We start from the raw sequence: 23,639 nt of genomic DNA, 5'->3' as shown, positions 1-23,639 counted from the left end.
GCAGTGGCACCATCTTGGCTCACCGCAACCTCCACCTCCCCCTCCCGATTTCAAGCAATTCTCCTACCTCAGCCACCTGAGCAGCTGGGATTACAGGCGCACACCACCACTGCTGGCTAATTTTTTGTATTTTTAGTAGAGACGGGGTTTCACCATGTTGGCCAGGCTGGTCTCGAACTCCTGACCTTGTGATCCGTCCACCTTGGCCTCCCAAAGTGCTGGCATTACAGACATGAGCCACCGTCCCTGGCCCAAGAGTTATTTTTGAAATACAGGTGCTAGAGATCCCCTGAGTCATCCATATCCTTTCTCCCTAGTCTACTTTGTTTTCAGTTACATATATTGCTTTCTAGATGGCTGGCTAAAATTAGAAATACAGTCTTAAGGTTGTGAAATCATTTCTCTTTGCAAAACAAATTGCCCATTCTAGAATTGACCTGTGACTTGACCTCTTCAGTACTGTATTTGAAGCTAATTGATAGTCTTTTACAGTAGTTATTAACAAATAGTTAAAAGGTAGTACAGAAAGGAAGGGAATGCTCTGACACTACTTTATTTTTCGAACTCAGCATATTCTTTTGTGAAACTGTTAATCATGAATGAAACAAAACCATGGGGAACTGGCATATGAAGAGGCAGATCAGTGGAGCAGAATAGAAAATCAATAAATTGACCCAAATAAGTAAACTCAAGGTTTCATTTCATATCAGCATGGAGGAGAGTGAGTGGATTATTCATTAAAAGTGGCTAACTGGGGCCGGGGGGCGGGGGGGGACTTTGGATCTGTCACTTCTTATATCAGATAGATTCCAGGTGGATCAAGGATTTATAATTTAAAATGAAGGCTTTAAAATTGTATAAGAAAATGGGGTGGGGGGTGTTTAATATAATCTTAGTATACATTCTAACTGCTGATAATTAATTTGTAAGAACAGCATATCCAACTGGAAATATAAAACTTGTACGATAAGTAAAACACAGCATGTTGAAAGTGCATGTATAAAGTGCACTTCCAGGGAGCAAAGGTAAATTTAGGAAAACCCTGGAAATTAGCCTCACTTCCTTCATTTTTATATTTAAACACACACAGGCCTTTTTAAGTTTGACACAAAAGTCATTTAAAAATTACAAAATTGACTACATTCTTAAAAATGTGCAAAGAATAATATATGAAAGCAAACACTGTTCCATTGGGGGAAATATTTGCAGCAAGTATAATAGAATAAATGTATTCCTTCAATATTTAAAGACATTCTACCAAAAAAAGGAACATTTACATAACTTTTAAACAAAAGATGCTCATCTATACTCATAACAATATATTAAAAACAAAATAAGACCAAAATGAGTTACTATACTTAATTTTAAATGTAAAAGTTGTCAAAGAAAATAAAATTTAAAAACACGTTGCCTGGGCGTGGTGGCTGACACCTATAGTCCCACTTTGGGAGGCTGAGGTTGGAGGATTGCTTGAGCCCAGGAGTTCGAGAATAGCCTGGGCAACATGGTGAGACCCTGTCTCTACAAAAAAGTTTAAAAATTAGCTGGACGTGGTGGCATACTCAGGAGGCTGAGCAGGGAGGATGGCTTGAACCCTGGAGTTTGAGGCTGTAGTGAGCTTTGATTGTTCCACTACACTCTAGTCTGGGTGACAGAAGGAAACCCCATCTCTAAAAAAATAATAAAAAACTAGATTAATGAGGATATATGTAAATGGACACTTCTTGCATTTCTAAAGGGAGAAATACATAGTTGATACAAGTAATGTGGGTAAAGAAATATGTATAGTCATTGCAGTAGTATATGTAATACTAAAAGCTTTTCCATTACTCAGGAGCTCAATAAATAGACTGCTAGAGCCATAAAAGAGAATACCATGTAGCTAATAAACATTGAGGCTGGGCATGGTGGCTTATGCCTGTAATCCTGGCACTTTGGGAGGCCAAGGTGGGCGGATCACCTGACGTCATGAGTTCGAGACCAGCCTGGCCAGCATGGTGAGACTCCCCGTCTCTACTAAAAGTACAAAAATTAGCCAAGCATGGTGATGGGTGCCTGTAATCCCAGCTCTTCAGGAGGCTGAGGCAGGAGAATCACTTGAACCCAGGAGGTGGAGGTTACAGTGAGCCAAGATCTTGCCACTGCACTCCAGCCTGGACGACAAGAGTGGGACTCCATCTCATAAATAAATAAATAAATAATAAATAAATATTGAGGCAACACTACAGATATGGAAAGACATCTGAGATAGATATAAAAGCAACACTCAGACTGATAGAAAAAAAGGATATTTTTTGGCTGGGCGCGGTGACTCAGGCCCATAATGCCAGCACTTTGGGAGGCCAAAGCGGGTGGATCACGAGGTCAGGAGTTCAAAACCAGCCTGACCAACATGGTGAAACCCCGTCTCTACTAAAAATACAAAAATTAGCCAGGCATGGTGGCATGTGCCTGTGATCCCAGCTACTCAGGAGGCTGAGTTGAGACAGGAGAATTGCTTGATCCTGGCAGGCAGAGGTTGCAGTGAGCCAAGATCATGCCATTGCACTCCAGCCTAGGTGACAGAGCGAGACTCCATCTAAAAAAAAAAAAAAAAAAAAGGATATTTTTGCATATGTGTTTGTATATGCCTAGGATATTTTTGGAAGCTTATCTACAAACTGGCACCACAGCTGTCACTAGGGAAGGGAATATTTTGGTGGTGATTCGGGATGGCAGGAGACTCAGTTTTCACTGTATACTGTAGTTTTATGAATTTGTATATATGCTTGCATGTAGACATTCATGTACTTATCAATTTATTCATCCAACAAATATTTATCAAGCTCTGCTTACGCTAGGTGCTGGAGACACCTAGCTGGAGCAACGAATGAGATGGCAAAGCCCCTATTGTTGTAGAACTTAACATTCTAAGAGTGACAAGACAGAGAGTAATTACATAAGTCAATATAAATATGTAATGTGTCATATAGAGGTAAGTACTATGGTGGAAAAATAAAGTATAGTAAATTAGGAAGTGCTGATACAGGGTGGTAGATATCTCTGCCGCTGTGTCGACTGAGCAGACTTGAAGGAAACGGGAATAAGACACTTAGGATATCTGGGGGAGGATTCCAGGCAGAGGAAACTTGAAGGACAAAGGCCATGAAGTAGAAATTTGGTTGGCATGGATTGAAGAACAGCAAAGAGATCAGTGTGAATGTAGAGAAATGAAGTAGGGAGAGACTGACAGGTGACAAGGTCAGAAAGAGGACTGCAGATGATACAGGGCTTTGTAAACCCTCATTAAGGACTCAAGCTAACTGAGATGTGATGCCAGTTGGAGAGTTTCGAAGAGGACTCCTCCATGTAGTGGGATCACTCTGAGTGCTGTGTGAAGGATAAACCAGTTGGGTTTCCTAGTATAATGTAATTCACTTATGTAATTGCAAATTTTCTAGTAGCAACATTTTAATAGTATGAAGAGACAGGTGAAATGTATTTTAATGATGGATTTTATTGAACCCAAACATTATTAAAACATTATACAAACATTTACTAAAACTTACCATCCGGCCAGGTGTGGTGGCTCATGCCTGTAATCCCAGCACTTAGGGACGCCAAGGCAGGTGGATCACTTGAGGTCAGGAGTTCGAGACCAGCCTGGCCAACATTGCAAAACCCCATCTCTACTAAAAATACAAAAAAATGCCGGGTGCGGTGGCTCATGCCTGTAATCCCAGCACTTTGGGAGACTGAGGCGGGCGGATCAGGAGGTCAGGAGATTGAGATCATCCTGGCTAACACGGTGAAACCCCGTCTCTACTAAAAAAAAAATACAAAAAACTAGCCGGGCAAGGTGGCGGGCGCCTGTAGTCGCAGCTACTCAGGAGGCTGGGGCAGGAGAATGGCGTGAACCCGGGAGGCGGAGCTTGCAGTGAGCCCAGATCGCACCACTGCCCTCCAGCCTGGGCGACAGAGTGAGACTCTGTCTCAAAAAAAAAAAAAAAAAAAAAAAATACAAAAAATTAGCCAGGCATGGTGGCGGGCGCCTGTAGTCCCAGCTACTCGGGAGGCTGAGACAGGAGAATGGCATGAACCCGGGAGGCGGAGCTTGCAGTGAGCCCAGATCGCGCCACTGCACTCCAGCCTGGGTGACAGAGCAAGACTCCGTCTCAAAAAAAAAAAAAAAAAAGCCAGGCGTGATGGTGGGCACCTGTAGTCCCAGCTACTCAGGAAGCTGAGGCAGGAGAACTGCTTGAACCCAGGAGGTGGAAGTTGTAGTGAGCTGAGATCGCACCACTGCACTTTAGCTTGGGTGACAGAGTGAGACTGTCTTTAAAAAAAAAAAAATGTGGTGGCTCACGCCTGTAATCCCAGCACTTTAGGAGGCCAAGGTGGGTGGATCACGAGGTCAGGAGTTCGAGACCAGCCTGGCGAACATAGCAAAACCCCGTCTCTATAAAAATTAGCTGGGCATGGTGGCGGGCCCCTGTAATCCCAGCTACTCAGGAGACTGAGGCAGGAGAATTGCTCAAACCCGGGAGACGGAGGTTGCAATGAGCTGAGATCGCACCACTACACTCCAGCCTGGGTGACAGAGCAAAACTCCATCTCTCCTTAGAGAGAAAATAAAATTAAAAAGTTAAAAACATTATCATCCAACATATAATCAATATAAACATTAGTCAGATGTTTTATAGTTTTTCGTGCTAAGTCTTCAAAATCTGATGTGTATTTTATAACTAGAGCACATCTCAGTTTAGATGCTAAATTTTCAACAATTGAAGTGAAACATAGCCCTATCAAAATGATAAAGCTGTGTTTAATGGGAAAATACTTCATTTGCTTTAGTTTTTAAATATGTTAATTAAAATTAAATAAACTTAAAATCCAGGTCTGACCACATTTCAAGTGCTCAGTAGCCACCTGTGCCTAGTGACTACTGTATTAGAGAACATGGAAGTAGAGTTGTGGGGTAGGGTGGGCAGCAGCATGGAGCTGCATCTGGAAGCTATTGCAGTAATTCAAGCCAAGATGTTGTCCTGGACCAGAGTGATAGCAGAGGAGTAGGTGAGAAGTGCTTGTATTCAAGCTATATTTTAAAGATCCAGCTTGCAGGATTTATGAATGAATTGAGCGTGGGATATCAGAGAAATCAAGGTCTCAACAGTAATCTTTTCAGTCTGAGCAGTTGAAGAGTTTTCATTTACTGAGATGAAGAAGGAGGTTTCTGGGTGGGGTGGGGGCAGTCCAGAGTTAGATTTTGGATATGCTAAGTTTGGATATGATGTGTCATATGTATCCCATGAGATACATATGACACATCAAATGGAGATAATGAGAAGATAGTAGATATGTGAATCCAAAGTTGGAGGGATTAATTTAATCCCAAGAAAAATACACCAGAGTCATCAGCATATTTAAAGCCAGGAGACTTAGATGGGATCATCTCATGAGGAAGGGCTCACAGCCAAGAGGTTGGAGGACCGAGCTAAGGGGCTCCCAAATATTTAGAGAGAAAGGAGCCAGCAACTAAGGCTGAGAAGGAGCGGCCAGTAGATTGGGAGGAGAACCAGGAGAAAATGGTGGCTTGGATGTCAAGTGGAGAAAGTGTTTCTAAAGAAAGTGTTTCTAAAGTGTGATTTTAAAAAGTGTCAGAGTAGATGGAAGGTTAAAGTAAATTGAAGGCCAAGAATTTCAGTGGAATTGTGGGGGAAAATTGGGAAGAGAGGGTTCAAAAGAAACAGATATGGAGGAAGTGGAAACAGCAAATGCTGGCAGATTTTGTGAGTAGTTTTGCTGTAGAGGGCAACAAATTAGTTGGTAACTGGAGGACTGGATGGATGGTCAAGAAAAGTTGGTTTGTTTTTTGTTTTTGAGATGGAAGAAATTACGCGTGTTTATGTACTGATGTGAATGATCTGGCAGAGAGGGAAAGATTGTGATGATGCAGGAGACTGACTTAAAAGGGACAGTAGCTGAATGGATGTTTTTTAGACAAGAAGATGAACTATCTGTATTTTTTTTTAAGGGCCAGTTGAGGTGACAGAAGAGGAAAAGCAGAGGATGGTATAATCTATAATTAGTATCTTACTAATTAATATGAAATTGCCCACGTTACATTTTTCCATCATTTCATTAAGGTATAATTGGGACTTCAGCAAACACATACACCACCACAATCTAGGTCATTTTAACTTACTTATGCTGGGTGTGGTGGCTCATGCCTGTAATCCCAGTGCTTTGGCAAGGTGGGAGGATGGCTTCAGCTCAAGAGTTTGAGACCAGCCTGGGCAATATAGTGAGACCCCCTCCCTACAAAAAAATAAAAATAAAAAAAATAGCTGGGCATGGCGGTGCACACCAGTTGTTCCAGCTCATTGGAAAGCTGAGGCAGGAGGATAACTTGAGCCAGGAGTTTGAGGCCGCAGTGAACTCTGATAGTGCCACTGCTCTCCAGGCTGAATGATAGAGCAAGAATCCTGTCTCAAAACAAACCAAAAACTTTTATTTTAGGTTATAGGTTAGCTTGTCCTGTGAAGTTGGACCCTGTATATATGGTCTATACCACTGCTTCTAATTTAAGACATTTATAAATCCACAAAAAAGATGTATTCTTTCCTATAGTAAGTTACCAATTTGGTTCTTGTAGGAGGATGTGATGCAGGCTTAGGTGAAGACGATTTTTCCTAAAGCTAATTCAAGCAAAAACTTTTTTTTTTTAAGAAAGTCTATGCCATGGAAAAAAATGTATATAAGCATCATAAAGACTAACCACAATTATGTAACTGGATTTTTTTTCATTTTAATTGGACATAGTGAAGGTTATTAATTGTAACTGGAACCCCCTAAAGAATTATGAGTGGAAAAAAAATCTGTGGTGTCTAGACAATTCTAGTGGAAAACAAAAATATTACTCAATAAATTGAAATAACATTTGAGCCAAAATCTTGTGCCTGAGCCAACATCTGGCATAAGTTTTTAGTTCTGTTTCTTAGCCACTTCCCTAGGTGATTGATCTCATTTAGTTAATTGAGGAAATTGCCAGAACCAAAATCCAGGCAACTTTAAAAATTGTTGTTTTTAATACACTGAGTCCCAGGAATCAGCTTCTGGACAGTGTCAAGCTCCTATTGCCAAGGAGCTATGAATTTAGGCCACGCACTTAGGAAAAACTGTTTAGACTTTATTTACTTCTCTCAGCCTGGCTGAAATTTTGGTTGACTGAATCTTTGTAATCTATTTAAAGGTGTCCTTTTGAGTGAAAATATATATATATATTTCTGCTGCTGAACTTAGCTGATTTGATGAAAGTAAGTTTTGTCTAAACATGTGGCTTTTATTTCTGGGTATTACAGCTATTAGAATTCTAGTGGAGTCCTTTTAACTACTTTTAAAGCAAATTTCATTTTTACTACTTATGAGACAATCATTTCTAGATCTTAAACTTGTTTTAGTAGCAATGGCTGATTCATTCTCTCTTTCAGAATGACAGTAACTTTTATATTTATTTATTTATTTATTTATTTATTTATTTGTTTGTTTGTTTGTTTATAAGACGGAGTCTCACTTTGTCACCCAGTCTAGAGTGCAGTGGTGCGATCTTGGTTCACTGCAACCTCCACCTCCCGGATTCAAGCGATTCTCCTGCCTCAGCCTCCTAAGTAGTTGGGATTACAGACGTGCGCCACCACACCTGGCTAATTTTTGAATTTTTAGTAGAGACGGGGTTTCACCATGTTGATCAGGCTGGTCTCAAACTCCTGGCCTCGTGATCCTCCTGCCTTGGCCTCCCAAAGAGCTGGGATTACAAGCATGAGCCACCACACCTGGCGACAGTAGCTTTTAAAATTATAAAACACGTGCATGCATGTTCATAAAATTTTTTTTCAAATAATAAAAAGTGTAAAACAATGCTTCCTCCGTGCTACTCATCAGAGCTAACCACTATTAAATTTGTGGTTTCTCTTGGCAGACTTTTTATGAATATATAAAAATATATGAAAAATAGACATATATGTAGTTTTTCAGGTAAATGTAATCGTGTTCTTTTATAATAGGACATTTTTCCATGGCAATACATGCTTGTGTTTTTAGGGACTATATAATATTCCATCATGCACATGTACCAGAAGATGTTTAAACACTTAAATTGTTTGTAGGTCTTTGCTTTTCTCCACCGTGCTCCAATCCCAGGACACGTACAATTGTTCTTATCTGCCTAGTTTATTATATTTCCACCAGAGGAATTGCCAGTCAGAGGGTATGCCCATTGTCAATCATGATGTCACAGAAGCCAGACATTAGCTTACCACTTAGGCAACAGAGGGTATTTGTTGAGATGGAAAAAAGCTTTAAAATGTGTAGAATTATAGGCCGGGCATGGTGGCTTACGCCTGAAATCCAGCACTTTGGGAGGCCAAGGCAGGTGGATCACGAGGTTAGGAGATCGAGACCATCCTGGCTAACACAGTGAAACCCCATCTCTACTAAAAATCCAAAACAATAGCTGGGCGTGGTGGTGGGTGCCTGTAGTCCCAGCTACTCGGGAGGCTGAGGGAGGAGAATGGTGTGAACCCGGGAGGCAGAGCTTGCAGTGAGCCGAGGTTGTGCCACTGCACTCCAGCCTGAGGGACAGAGTGAGACTCTGTCTCAAAAAAAAGTGTAGAATTATTTTTAAAGTATTTATATAGAATTTTGTATTCTAACACACGGTCAGTTTATTCCTTTCTAATTAAAATCAACACATCAACACATCGTCAGAACCTCCAGAAAGGCTCTACAGTATTCCCTTCACTAACAGAGTATGTTAGTCCCTTGAGTGCAGGGAACAATGTTGCTTGTTCACTGAATATCCTAATGCTTAGCCTTAGTTCTTGACATAGAGTAGTAGGTGCCAAGTCAGTATTTTTAAAATGTGACTGTTTTGCCACATCCTTACCAACTCAGTGCATTATCAGACTTGTTAATTTTTTATCAGTCTAGTATGCAAAAAGGTTTCCTTTTTTTAAAAAGTTAATTGTTTGTTTTTTTTTTGAGACAGAGTCTTGCTCTGTCACCCAGGCTGGAGTGCAATGGCATGATTTTGGCTCACTGCAACCTCCGCCTCCCGGGTTCAAGCGATTCTCTTGCCTCAGCCCCCCAAGTAGCTGGGATTACAGGCACACACCACCACGCCCAGCTAATTTTTGTATTTTTAGTAGAGATGGGGTTTCACCATCTTGGCCAGGCTGGTCTTGAACTCTTGACCTTGTGATCTGCCCACCTTGGCCTCCCAGAGTGCTGGGATTACAGGTGTGAGCCACCACGCCTGGCCCAAAAGTTAGTTTTTTAATTATTAAAATCAAGCATCTTTTCATGTGATCAGTGGCATCTGTATTTCTTCATATACCGGATTTATTTTTATATTGGGATATTGCCTTTTTCTTATTAATTCGTAACAATAGGTTAAACAAACAAAATTTTTTAAAGAATGGTAATCAAATGACCTGTGCATTGCACATTTGTTTACCAGCCTGACATTTGTCTTCTAAGTATATTAAGTCTTGCTGTAAAGTTTTGATTTTTAAGTAGTCAAATCCATCAGTCTTTTTACTTAAGATATCTGAATTCTGTAACACGGTGAGGAGGGCCTTCCTCATTCCAGGATTATAAAAATAATATTGGGAGGCCGAGACGGGCGGATCACGAGGTCAGGAGATCGAGACCATCCTGGCTAACACGGTGAAACCCCGTCTCTACTAAAAAATACAAAAAACTAGCCGGGCGAGGTGGCGGGCGCCTGTAGTCTCAGCTACTCAGGAGGCTGAGGCAGGAGAATGGCCTAAACCTGGGAGGCGGAGCTTGCAGTGAGCTGAGATCCGGCCATTGCACCCCAGCCTGGGCGACAGAGCAAGACTCTGTCTCAAAAAAAATAAAAATAAAAATAAATAAAAATAAAAATATTATTGTATTTTTTCTTAAGTTTTAATTTTTATGTTTAAATGTTTGATTTTTCTGAAATTTGTTTTTGTTCAATGTGATAAATTGAAATCTAAAATTTCTTTTATCCAAATGGATAGTCTCTTGTCTCAACATCATTGGTTTGAAATACTACCTTTATCATATACAAAATTTTCATATATAGGTGAAATTATTTCTGGACTATAATTTTTGTTTTGTCAATTTATTGTTCTTTTTTCTTTTTTTGAGACAGTCTTGCTCTATTGCCCAGGCTGGAGTGCAGTGGCGCTATCTCAGCTCTCTGCAACCTCCACCTCCTCAGTTCAAGTGATTTTCATGCCTCAGCCTCCCAAGTAGCTGGGATTACAGGTGTGCACCATCACGCCTGGCTAACTTTTGTATTTTTAGTAGAGACAGGGTTTCGCCATGTTGGCCAGGCTGGTTTCGAACTCCTGACCTCAGGTGATCTGCCCTGCTTGGCTTCCTAAAGTGCTGGGATTACAGGCGTGAACCACTGCCTGGCCACATTTTATTTTAAGAAAATCAGTTGCACAATTGCAAGGTAGGGAAACTTTATTTGATAATACCAGTTCGGTCATGTTAAAAGTGAAATAAACAAAGGACCTGCTGTTTAAATTGATTTCAAACTCAGTATGAGTTATGATCTTGGTTGGAAAAATAACAAGGGTTGTAATTTAAGCTGTATTGCAGGAAGTTTGGCATCCAGATTAGGAAAGGTAATACTTTCAATCTTGGCTGATCAAACACTTTTTATCATTTGTGCACCTGTTTTGTTCCAAGGACTAAACTAGGTGCTAGGATACAAAGCTGAGAGACGTAACCCATTTATAATAGAATTACAAGTAAGTGATAACAGGTTTTATGAGAAGCCAGAAGAGGAATATCCAGAATTTAGACCACAGGGGATGGGACAGCTTTTAAGAAGGAGGAGATGCATAGAGCAGAGGCTTTGGAGGTGGAGCTGTTGGCTTCACTACCATGGGACCTTGTATTTAATTTCAATCTCAATTTCTTAATATATAAAATAGGGTCACCAATAATCTATTTCACACTGTTGTCCTAAGCATCGATGAGGAAAAAAGTATACACACATACATACATACACATAAAATGTGTGTGTGTGTGTGTGTATATATATACACTTTTTTCCTCATCGATGCTTAGGACAAGAAAGTGTGTGTGCATGTGTGTGCGCGCGCGTGTGCGCGTATATATGTGTATATGTACACTTTATGTGTGTGTATATTTATATGTACATACATATATGTATGTATATATAGGAAACCTCTGGAACAGACTCTGGGGACATAATAATTGCTCAGAAAATGGTGTGGAAGCCATCCATTTTGAAGTGCTAGTAGGTAGGAGTTGGCTCAGTAGAGAAGGGCCTTCTCAGCAGATGGAAAGGTGTATGCCAAAGCCAGTTGGTTGAATTGGGGCCTCTCTAGAAATGTAAAGTATTTAATCTGGTTGGATTGCGGGGTACATGTGGAGGGAGCAACTGAAGATGAAGCTGTGAAAGGAGGCAGGGGTGAGATCTCCACTGCGAGCTTTTGTGCCATGTTGAGGAGTCTGAGAGGCTTTTAGGAAGTGTTGTGGAGTCCTTAAAAACCATAATTAGGGGAGTGTTCAGAACAGTTTTGCCAGTTGAAAGAATGGTTTGTTATAGATGCATGGAGTGGCTAGGAAAGCTGTTAGAAGTAGGATATCTAGTAAGAGTGATGGTGCTCAGCCCTGGCCGCACATTGGAACTGTTTGGAGAATGTTTAATGGCCTGATGCCCAGGTTCACCCCAGATCAATTATATGGGCAGCTCTAGGATCCAAGGCATTGGTATTGTTCATTGTTCCCCAGGCGATTCCATTGGACATCCTGTATTGTCAATCAACTGAGTTAGATGGTAACTGTATTCAAACCAGATATGAAGTTGCAAATTAAATGAGTGCCAGCAGCATAGTGCAGGGATCCCCAACCGGCCACCAGGTACCAGTCCATGGCCTGTTAGGAACTGGGCCACACAGCAGGAAGTGAGTGGCAGGCAGGCAAGCCAGTGAGTGAGCAAAGCTTCATCTGTATTTACAACCACTCCCCATCGCTCACATCACCGCCTGAGCTCCGCCTCCTGTCAGATCAGCAGCGGCATTAGATTATCATAGGAGCACAAACCCTGTTGTGAACTGTGCATGTGAGGGATCTAGATTGCACACTTCTTATGAGAATCTAATGCCTGATGATCTGTCACTGTCTCCATCACTCCCAGATGGGACTCTCTAGTAGCAGGAAAACAAGCCCAAGGCTCCCACTGATTCCGCATTGTGATGATTTGTATGACTAATTCATTATATACTACAATGTAATAATAATAGAAATAAAGTGCACAATAAATGTAATGTTCTTGAATCATTGCAAAACCATACCTCCCTTCACCCCCATCTGTGGAGAAACTGTCTTCCACGAAACCAGTCCCTGGTGCTAAAAAGATTGGGGACCGCTGGCATAAAGGAACTAGAATAAGGAAATAACAAATACGGTGGTCAGTTGAATGAGGAGGAGATTGAGTGAAGATCTGAAGATCATTTCTAGATTGGATCATTGGGTGGATTCAGTGATCATATACGAGGGCTCAGTCATATATCAAGAGTGAGAACAGGAAGTAGAAGCAGATTTGGGTACTTGGACTTGCTGAGTGGGTACAATAAATATAATTTGATTTTATTTGTGGAATTAGGGGGAAAATGAACTCTACAAAAACTGAAGGGAAAGGGCCAATGGAATAGTTGAAACTTCAGGAGACAGAGTAGATAATTGATGGGTGAGATCCCTGAAGAGGCAGAAAGTGCAGAGCAGAGATGAAAGAAGCCATTTTGGGCCAGGCACGGTGGATCATGCCTGTAATCCTAGAACTTTGAGAGGCTGAGGGAGGCGGATTACCCAAGGTCAGGAGTTCGAGACCAGCCTGGCCAACATGGTGAAACCCCGTCTTTAGTAAAACTCAAAAATTAGCCGGGCATGATGGTGGGTGCCTGGAATCCCAGCTACCCAGGAGGCTGAGACAGGAGAACCACTTGAACCTGGGAGGCGGAGGTTGCAGTGAGCCAAGATCGCGCCACTGAACTCCAGCCTGAGCGACAGAGCGAGACTCTCAAAAAAAGAAAAAGAAAAAAGAAGTCATTTAGGCTGGGTGCCATGGCTCAAGCCTTTAATCCCAGCACTTTGGGAGGCTAAGGGGGAGAACTGCTTGAAGCACAGGAGTTTGAGACCAGGCTGGGCAACATGGCAAGACCCCATCTCTACAAAATAAAAAAAATTAGCCAGGTGTGGTGACGCATGCCTGTGGTGTCAGCCACTTTGGAGGCTGAGGTGGGAGGATCACTTGAGCCCTGGAGTTTGAGGCTATAGTGAGCTGTCATTGCATCACTGCCCTCTAGCCTGGGTGTCAGAGAGAGACCCCCATCACAAAAAAAAAAAAAAATAGTAAGGGGATTAAAGAGTGTGGTCAAGTTTTGGAAGATGGGGGTCATCTGAGGAAGGCAACTAAGAAGGAAATGTCTTTGTTGTCCTACCCTTAAATGTTGTTTGTCCCCGGGTTTTAGTGTTGGCCTTTCACATACTTCCTGGATGATCTCCTTTGATATATTTTGTTACACTGTTATCTTCTAAGAGAAACACTGATAAGCTGAAGTTTGTCGGGGTAATTAAGTAGTTGATGTTATAGTTCAGAAAATAATAGGTTGGCTTTTCCTTTAGAGGAGAATTTTCTTGGTAGCAGTTTGCTATGGTAATTTGAAATTTAAAGTACTGAGATCACTTGAAAACACAGTACAGATCCCACTGTTCTTAGTATTAATAACTAGTTAGCACCATGTTTTTTCTCTAGTATTATAAAACCCTAAAGCATTATCAATTTGACAGTTTGAAAATATGTTAGCTTTTAGTCTCGATGTTTTGTACTACAAAGAAATTTAAATAGTTATTTTACTTTTCATGTTATGTTTCATCATCAAATATATTATTTGTTCCATCATGTCTATTAAAGATCTCTTTCTCAATTCTGATATAAACTGTGATTTGCATTATATATTCTCTAAATATTTTTTCCTCTAAAAGACCAACTGAAAGTTTCATAGTTAATTGTCAAATAATTGGAACTATTTATTTTATAGACTTTCAGTAAAATATAAATAAAGATTATTTATGCAGCAAAGTTAATTGTATTCCTTACAACAAAGCAGTCATTAGTATGGCTTTTCAGTAAGGTGTATTTTGTTCATAATGTGCTTCCTAAGATATTTATAAATTACCTCAACAAAATGAATTAGGACCATGGGTGTATATAGCTAGAAAATGGCCTTGGTATTGCAGAATACTAACTTAATGTTTTGGTATCATTTCAGGCAACATTTCATTTGTTGCATTTCCAGTTTCCAATACCAACTCACCTACAAAGATTTTACCAAAAACCTTAGGACCAATAAATGTGAATGTTGGACCCCAAATGGTAAGAAAATTATCAAATCTTAGAATTGAAACTTTGTTTAGCCAATACTTATTTAAAGGATAATTGCATTAAATATGTTTGATCAGATATTCCAGTTAAACCAGGAGGGGCAGGTGTCTCACGCCTGTAATCCCAACACTTTGGGAAGCCGAGACAGGTGGATCACTTGAGCTCAGGAGTTCAAGACCAGCCTGGGCAACATGGTGAAACCCTGTCTCTACAAAAAACAGCTGGGCACTGTGGCACATGCCTGAAGTCCCAGCTACTTGGAGGACTGAGGCGGGAGGATTGCTTGAGCCCAAGAGGTCAAGGTCACAGTGAACCGTGTTTGCACCACTGCACTCCAACCTGGGTGATAAAGCAAGACCCTGTCTCAAAAAGAAAAAAACAAAATTATAATTAATTTCAGTTACCTGAGTCACTTTAAAAAAACATTCTGTTTTTGTCTGAGTGTATCTGGTCAAGTCTTGAGCTTGAGAAAAAGAAAGTCATTGTGCTCTTTAATATTTAATTTTCACATATTTGAATCTGTGGATTCTGGATGTGTAGTTTTAAGTCTTTTGCTCTCTGTGTGAGGTTTCTCTTGTATTTAGTTGTTTAAATTGATTTGAAATGTATTATGCTTTATATCCTCCTCCTCTTTTCTTTTTCTTATAAAATAACCTTTACTGCTCTAAACTATGTATTCTCACATAAATGGAATCTGAGACCCAACAGTTAATTTACATCTGGAGCTATTAATTTAAAATTCCTTTCATTAAAGGCTTCTGGGAAAAAAACAATATACCAATTTATTTTAATCTTTAGTGGTAGAAATAATGAATGAAAAATGGAAAACAACTGTTTCTGTAAAGTCATTCATTAATTATGCTGGAGCGTGAAGTGTGTAGCACTTTCAGCAGACTTATTTATAAACAAGGTTGCATTCCACTACTCTGAAACTAAGTCTAATTTAAATGGCCTTACCCACCATTAGTAAAAGTACTCAAACATTTAAGCAATAACTCTTTGTTGCCAGTGTTTTCATCTTTTCATCTGTAGAGCAATAAGAATAAATTTCGCCCACAATGTACAACAGCACTGTGGACTATGTTAAATGCAAAGTTATTTAGATAAAAATATCTTTTAACATACCTAATGGTTTCAGAAAGTCTCTAAGACTTTAGGACACATTCTTGACATGACATTTTCCTTGGTTAGTTGAGGACTGTTTATCATCTGCAGAAATCAAGCTAAAGATCCAACACAATTTACTGTAAGTATGTGAAGAATGTAGTCTAGCTCCAAACCTCATGGAGATTTAAGCTCAAATAAGAGCCTTCATTTCAAGGTAGCTCAGGTTATATTTTCAAACATTTGCTAAGCATTTTCCCCTCCTCAGCCACTACTATAGGTGCAAATGAGATAAAACACTCAACTTTAAAATCTGCATTTTGAAATGTGATTATATAAGTACCAAAATTAAACATACTCAAATTTTTATGAGTCTTGCCCTTACAGTACTCTTCTGTTTTGAGAGATTATTTTCTATTATTTTTTGTTTGTTTAACGCTGCTGTACCCCAAGGTGAATTTATCCTTTGGAAGCATATATAATTTTTCTCCCATTGTCAGTTTGAACTAACATGCATGTTAGCCCTTACGTGGTCCAGTTCTGTTAATAATAAGTAGTGATGTGTGGTACTAACTCAGTTACTGTAAATCTCAGGATCAGCAGAACAAAGGTCACAAGAAGGAGAGGAGATTTGGAACTCTACCTTCAGCTGGGCCATCCCAAGTACTTAATTTGTCCGCCTACTTCTGAAGTCCTTTTTTCAGTTCTGAGTTCTTAGGCAGGAATCAGAATTTCGTTTTTGGTTTCCTAATGGTTGTAAGACCCCATTGCTATCTCTTGAATGTGTCCCTCCAAAATTCATGTTGAAGCTTAATCCCTATTGTCATGGTATTAAGGGGTGGGACCTTTGGGGAAGTAATTAAGCCATGAGGGCTTCATTCTCATGGAGGGCATTAGTGACTTTATAAAAGAAGTTGAGGCTGGGTGCGGCGGCTCAGGCCAGTAATCCCAGCACTTTGGGAGGCCGAGGTGGGCAGGTCATGAGATCAAGAGACTGAGACCATCCTGGTCAACATGGTGAAACCCATCTCTACTAAAAATACAATAATTGCTGAGGGTGGTGTCTCAAGCCTGTAATCCCAGCACTTTGGGAGGCCGAGGCAGGTGGATCACGAGGTCAGGAGATCAAGACCATCCTGGCTAAAACAGTGAAACCCCATCTCTACTAAAATACAAAAAATTAGCTGAGCATGGTGACACACATGTAGTCCTAGCTACTCGGGAGGCTAAGGCAGGAGAATCACTTGAACCCGGGAGGCAGAGGTTGCAGTGAGCAGAGATCGTGCCACTGTACTCCAGTCTGGGCAATAGAGCAAGACTCCGTCTAAAAAAAAAAAAAAAAAAAAAAGTTGAAGGGAGCTCTTTGCCCCACTTCCTGTAGTGAAGACACTACAAGAAGGTACCACCTATGAAGCAGAGAGTGAGCCTTCACTAGACACTGAATTTGCTGGCTTGATCCTGGACTTCCCAGCCACCAGAACTTCAAGAAATACATTTCTATCGTTTATAAATTACCTATGCTAAGGTATTTTGTTATAGCAGACTAAGACAAAAAAATTAGTACCAAGAACTGGGGTGCTGCCAGAACAAACACCTAAAACTGTGGAAATGGCTTTAGAACTGGGTAATGGGCAGAGGCTGGAAGAGTTCAGAGGAACAGGCTGGAAAAAGCCTCTTGAGATGAATGGACCATTAAGGGTGATTCTGGTGAGGAATCAGAAGAGGAGGAGAGCTGTAGAGAAAGCCTCACTCTTCTTAGAGAGTACCTCCGTGGTCATGAACAGAATGTTGGCACAAATATGGATGGTAAAGGCCATTATAATGAGGTCCCAGACAGGAGTGAAGGACATGTTATTGGAAACTGGAGGAAAAGCCATCCTTGTTACAGAGTAGCAAAAGGCTGGGCGCAGTGGCTCATTCCTGTAATCCCATCATTTTGTGAGGCCAAGGCAGAAGGATGTCTTGAGCCCAGTAGTTCAAGACCAGCCTGGGCAACATAGTGAGACCTCATCTCTACTAAAAAAAAAACTAAAAATAAAAATTAGCTAGGCCGGGTGCAGTGGTTCATACCTGTAATCCCAGCACTTCGGGAGGCCGAGGCTGGTGGATCACTTGAGGTCAGGAGTTCAAGACCAGCCTGGCCTACGTGGTGAAACCCTGTCTCTACTAAAAATACAGAAATTAGCCGGACATGGTGGTGGGTGCCTGTAATCCCAACTACTTGGGAGGCTGAGGCAGGAAGATCACTTGAACCTGGGAGCCTGAGGTTGCAGTGAGCAAAGATTGCACCATTGCACTCCAGCCTGGGCAACAGAGTGAGACTTTGTCTCAGAAAACAAACAAACAAAAACCCAGGCATGGTGGCACCTATAGTCCTTGCCACTCAGGAGATTAAGGAGAGAGGATCACTTGGGCCCAAGAGTCCAAGGCTGTAGTGACCCTGACAGAGGAGTCACTATAAGACAACCAAACAACAACCACTAAAAAAGTGGCAAGGGACTTCACTGAATTGTTTTCCTGTTTTAATGTTTTGTGGAAGGAGGAACTTAGGATCAGTGAAATTGGATAGTTGGCCAAAGAAATTTCTAAGCAAAGTGTTTAGGGATCAACGTGGCTTCTCTTGGCTGTTTATAGTAAAATGTGAGAAGAGAGAAGTGAATTAAAGATATAATTTATAATCAGAAGTGAAGATTTAGGAAATTCTCAGCTTGGCCATGTAAAGAATAAAAAAGCATGTTCTGGAGAGAACACCAAAAGAGTGGCCTAGTCACCTTTTGATAAAGAAGACCAGTGTGCATGGGTGGAAGCTTGGTGCTGTTCATCAAAACATGGAAGAATAAACCCACAGCATTTCAGTGATTATCGATGCTGCTCCTCTCATCACAGGCCCAGAGGGCCAAGACATGGGGGACAGAACTATCAAAAGAGGGGCTTCAGGCGCTAATGAAACCCTGGCAATCGCTTCCTGGCACTGTGTCAAGTCTGCTCCCCAAATTTTGGCGCAGTGCTCCTTAGCCATTCCAGGTGTGGCTCCGGTAGGCCCAAATATAGTGCAAGTATATATGTGGCTGCTCCTCTAGAGGGCACAGGTGGTGAACCTTGGCAGTGTCTGAGTGATGCCATCTCCAGTGGGTACAGGGTGCACAAGCTGCGGGGTATGATAACTTCCACCTAGATTTTAAAAGATGCCCTGGAGAGCCTTAACAGATCCTGGCAGAGAATTGCTACAGAGGTGAGGCCACCACTGGGAACCCTCGCCAGGGCAAAGCTTAGTGGAGCTGAGAGGGGCGGGGTCGCTCCCTGAGGCCCTAGTCTAGTAGACCTTCCAGCATGCAACTGCAGCCTGGGAGAGCCACATGCAGAAGACTCAAACTCTAACCCAGGAGAACTGAGCATGGGCTGCCCCCAGTAAAGTCATGGGGATGGGGGCCCCTGGTAGCCTGGGGGCCCAACTCCTGCTCCAGTGTGTCCAAAAGGCAGGATATCAAGTCAAAGATTATTCTGAAGCCTTAAAAGTTAATGTTTGCCCTGTTGGGTTTTGGATTGGTTGGGACCTATTATCCCTTTCTTCTTTTCTATTTTCTCCCTTTTGGAATGGGAATGCATGTTCTGTGCCTGTCCCATCATTGTATTTTGGAAATAGGTTGGATTTCACAGACTCACAGCTGGAGGGGAATTTGCCTCAGGATGAATTGCACCTTTGAGTCTTACTCATACCTGATTTGGGGAAGGAGTTAGGACTTGTGAGACTATGGAATGAAATGAATGTATTTTGCCTGTGAAATAGGAATGTTAGAGGGTCAGGAACTGAATGCTCTGGTCTGAATGGGTTCCTCCAAAATTCATGTTGAAACCTCATCCCTACTGTGGTGGTATTAAGAGGCGGGGCCTTTGGGGAAGTGATGAAGTCATGAGGGCTTCACCCTCATGAATGGAATTAGTGCCCTTATAAAAGAGGTTGAAGGGAGCACCCTGGACCCTTTCTGCTATTAGGATGCAACCAGAAGGCATCATCTCTGAAGCAGAGAATAAACCCTCACCAGGCACTGAATCTGTCAGTACTTTAATTTTGGACCTCTCAGCAACCTCCAGAACAGTGAGCAATAAATTTCTATGGTTTGTAAATTACCCAGTTTAGTACTCCTTGCGGAAGACTTTAAAGAAAATTAATTAGTTAATTACCCAGTCTAAGGTGGTTTGTTATAGTAGCCTGAATGGACTAAGACACCCAGTTAGAGCCATTATCGGTTCTCCTCTAACTCCCTCATCCATGATTTTTTAAAAAGTTTTTGTTTAGTTAAAGAATTCTTGGATAAAAACTCACTGATTTGCTTCTTAGCCTTCTGTTTCTGCTTGCCCTTTGAACTTCACGTGTCTTTTGGAAGCCAAATCTTAATGGTAGGTAGAAATTTCAAAAGGCCCCATGAAAAGTTTTCATTTGTTTTCTGTGGTTATGGAAACTAGTTTAGCAGTACTTATTTCAGTTGAAGATACTTGCCCTTTTCTTATAGGCTCTCTTATGGTTATATGTTATAGATCTTGTGATTATACAGTTGACCTTTGAATAATGCAAGGGATAAGGGCACAGCCCCTGTGCAGTCATGAATCCATGGTTAGCTTTTGACTCCCCCAAAATTTAACTGTTAATACCTTATTATTGACTAGAAGCCTTACTATAACATAAATAGTCGAATAACACATTTTATGTTATATTAATGTTATTTTGTATGTTAATATGTATTGTATACTGTATTCTTACAATAAAGTAAGCTAGGGAAAAAAATTACTAAGAAAATCATTAGGAAAATACATTTATAATTCATTAAGTGGAAGTGGATTATCATAAAAGTCTTCATCCTCGATGTCTTCACGTTGAGTAGGCTGCAGAGGAGAAAGAGGAGAAGTTGATCTGGCTGTCTCAGGGGTGGCAGAAGTGAAAGGAAATCCATGTATAAGTGGACCTGCCCAGTTCAAGCCCATGTAATTCAAGGGTCAACTGTATAAGATAATCTCATGACTGTCTTATTTTAGAAGAGTGAAAACTGCATGTTTCTTACAGTGAAAACCAAAATTCCATCAAATAGTGAAATCTCTTAATATACCACTTTATAATTTTGTAATTTTTTTTCCCTTTGGAATACATATGCTCTCTTGGCTTTTTAAACTGTAGATGGCAGTAGCACATAAAATATGTTGATTGAGGGCAGGAAAATGTTCAGAATAATGTTCAATTGCTATCTGATTTTCCCAGTGTAACTAATTCTATTGTCAGAGAAACCACATAACATTTAAATTAAGGATGTCTGGATTTTTGGTAAGAGCACTCTGGAATTTAAAACTCTGTTTTCCTTATCGTATCAAGTGAATATTAAAAGTATATTTTTACCTCCAACTTTAATACTTCAGTTTGGGATTTCAATTTTTTTTTTTTTTACAGAGTCTCGCTCTGTCGCCTAGGCTGGAGTGCAGTGGCACGATCTCAGCTCACTACAGCCTCCGCTTCCCAGGTTCAAGCGATTCTTCTGCCTCAGCCTCCTGAGTAGCTGGGATTACCGGCGTGTGCCACAACACCCAGCTGATTTTGTTTGTATTTTTGGTAGAGATGGGGTTTCACCATTTTGGCCAGGCAGGTCTCGAACTCCTGACCTCAAATGATCCACCCGCCTCAGCCTCCCAAAGTGCGGGGATTTTTAGGAGTGAACCACCGTGCCTGGCCTGGGATTTCAAAATTAAGGTTCAGAGTTAGAAAGCATGACTGACTCATCACCCTGTAAACCAATTTTCTTATATTCTGTGGCTGTTCAAGTCTCACTGACTTTCCTTTTGTTTTATTTCTTACGTTTCACTCTCATTATCCTAGTTTAGTAACTTACCGTATCTCACATACTCTTAGACCTTATCTTTCCTGTTCAAGTGTGTCATCTCTGTAATTTGTTCATGCAGGAAATGTTTATTAAGGAATTGCTGTGTACCAGGCCCTGTGCTAAGAGAAAGGAGCAGAGTGTTGCTAATCACTCTCCAATCAGCAAAGAATATCAGCTAACAATCTGACAATGAGGGAGGGAAAAAAAGAAAATGTAAACTAGAATTCACTTTCAAAGTCATTTTCATAAAGATAGCCTGTTTTTCTCTATGTCCTCTTTCCCTTCCTCCTTCCTTTCTTTTTTCTTTTCTTTCTTTTTTTTTTTTTTTTTTTTTTTGAGATAGAGTCTCACTCTGTCGCCCAGGATGGAGTGCAGTGGCATGATCCCTGGTTACTGTAACCTCCGCCTCCTGGGTTCAAGTGATTCTCCTGCCTCAGCCTTCCAAGTAGCTGGGATTATAGGTGCCCACCCCCACGCCCAGCTAATTTTTATATTTTAATAGAGTAGGGATTTCGCCGTGTTGGCCGGGCTGATCATGAACTCCTGACCTCAAATGATCTGCCTGCCTTTGCCTCTCAGAAAGTGCTAGGATTACAGGCATGAGCCACCATGCCCAGCTTTTTTTTTCTACAAAGCCCTGTAAATCAGCAAAACCAAGCATGTAGGCTGCTAATACCATATAGAAAAAGATCTCCTTAGTAATAATACTGCAATAGTAATGCAATGCATTTCAAGGGTAAATTGGAATGCTTAGAATAGCTTTGTAGACACTGCTGTTCAAGGAGTAGAGTCGACCAGAGGGTAATCAAATAACTCACATTTTTCTTCATAAGCTGTCCATACCCAAGGTCAGCATGATAGAGAATGTGATGTAGTGATTGGTGGAAACTATGTTGTATTTTTTTAGTGGATTTTATATAATCCTTTTAGCATATCAATAAATGAAGTTACTTTTTTTCTTATTATTTTAAAAGTTGAGTATTTTATCCCAGTTAGTAAATATTTATTGTGCCTTTCCTATGAGCATCCCCTACCACTGTGTTAAACCCTGCAAAGGACATAGTTTAGCAGGTTACTCTCCACCCCTAAAGATCCTGCACTGAAATGAAAGTGGGGATGTGGGACCAGACGTGTGGAGTGGGAAGTGCAAGCATACTTGGAATGCAAGGCAGAATTCATTGAGAGGTACAGACACATTTTCTGTTTTTATGTTTTCGCACGAGGCAAACTTCTGAGTGCCTTATTTAATACCCTTGGTGTGTTGTACATAATCAGAACTCTCCAGACATCTGTCAGTATTATTAACTTTTGTTTTTATTTTTGTAACTATAGAATGAACTTACTAAAACTATTTCATAAACAATTGTAGGTACTAACATCTTCCTAGCCCCAAACTAACATAGTCAAACATAAACAGAAGCTAGCTAAGATTCTTAAATACTTGGTAAATGAATACATGTTGACTAGACTTTAATAACTAGGTCTGAACTATTTTTATGCTTCAGAGGTTATTGTTTGACTCTTTCCTTCAAATGCAAATGAAGAGCTTGAAATGCTTATTAATCCTTCCCTTTAGTTATGTATGGAGCAAGTTAGCAATGAATTTAATGATTCACCCTGGCTGCAGAAACATGTTTCATTTGGTCAGGGAAATAAAAATTAATTAGCATTTTGTCTTGCATAAGGCAGTAGAATAGAACTATTTCTCTTGTTTGAGGACTTATTCAATTACATGTAGTCCCTGTAGATATTTTTCTCTCTGAGTTGGGACTTAAAACTTACTATCATGAACACTTTCAAAACTTTACAAAAATAGAACTATATACCCAACAGTTGCTTCAGTAATTATCCAATAGGGTCCAATCATGTTTCATTAATATCCCCATTCACTGGAGCGTGCCTCTTCCCCTTTTTTTACATGAAAATATTTCTAAAGCTATCACTAGGCTGCTAGGTTTTTTGTATTAATTATTATAAATGTCTTTGGGAAGAACATGTTTTGTTTTTTAACCAGTGAAAATTTTAAGACCTGGAAAGGAATTTGGTAACACATATAAGGTACCTTTCTAAAAAAGTCTTTAGGGGTTCCATTAATCCCCTTTCTGGAGTCTAGCCTTAGGAAATAGAAATTAAGGGCGAGGTCTTTGTACAAAAATGTTTATCACAGCATTCTTTATAACAGTGAACAATTAAAAATCCGTATATATCTAATAGAGAAT

General features: G+C 40.5%; 1 protein-coding gene across 50 annotated transcripts in view; it reads left to right on the top strand.

The window, feature by feature from the left end:
• The window catches only part of TFDP2 (transcription factor Dp-2), a 197,046-nt gene that overhangs the window by 128,821 nt on the left and 44,586 nt on the right, over positions 1–23,639 (top strand). For 48 of the 50 annotated variants that reach the window (NM_001261774.1, XM_028843368.2, XM_015131934.3 and 45 more), the window contains 1 exon segment: positions 14,340–14,443. In NM_001261774.1, the coding sequence (NP_001248703.1) occupies positions 14,340–14,443 (104 nt within the window). 50 annotated transcript variants of the gene reach the window in all.

Source organism: Macaca mulatta, chromosome 2 (genome assembly GCF_049350105.2).
Source record: "Macaca mulatta isolate MMU2019108-1 chromosome 2, T2T-MMU8v2.0, whole genome shotgun sequence".
NCBI classification, from domain to species: domain Eukaryota; kingdom Metazoa; phylum Chordata; class Mammalia; order Primates; family Cercopithecidae; genus Macaca; species Macaca mulatta.
This window is presented reverse-complemented; position numbering and strand designations above follow the sequence as displayed.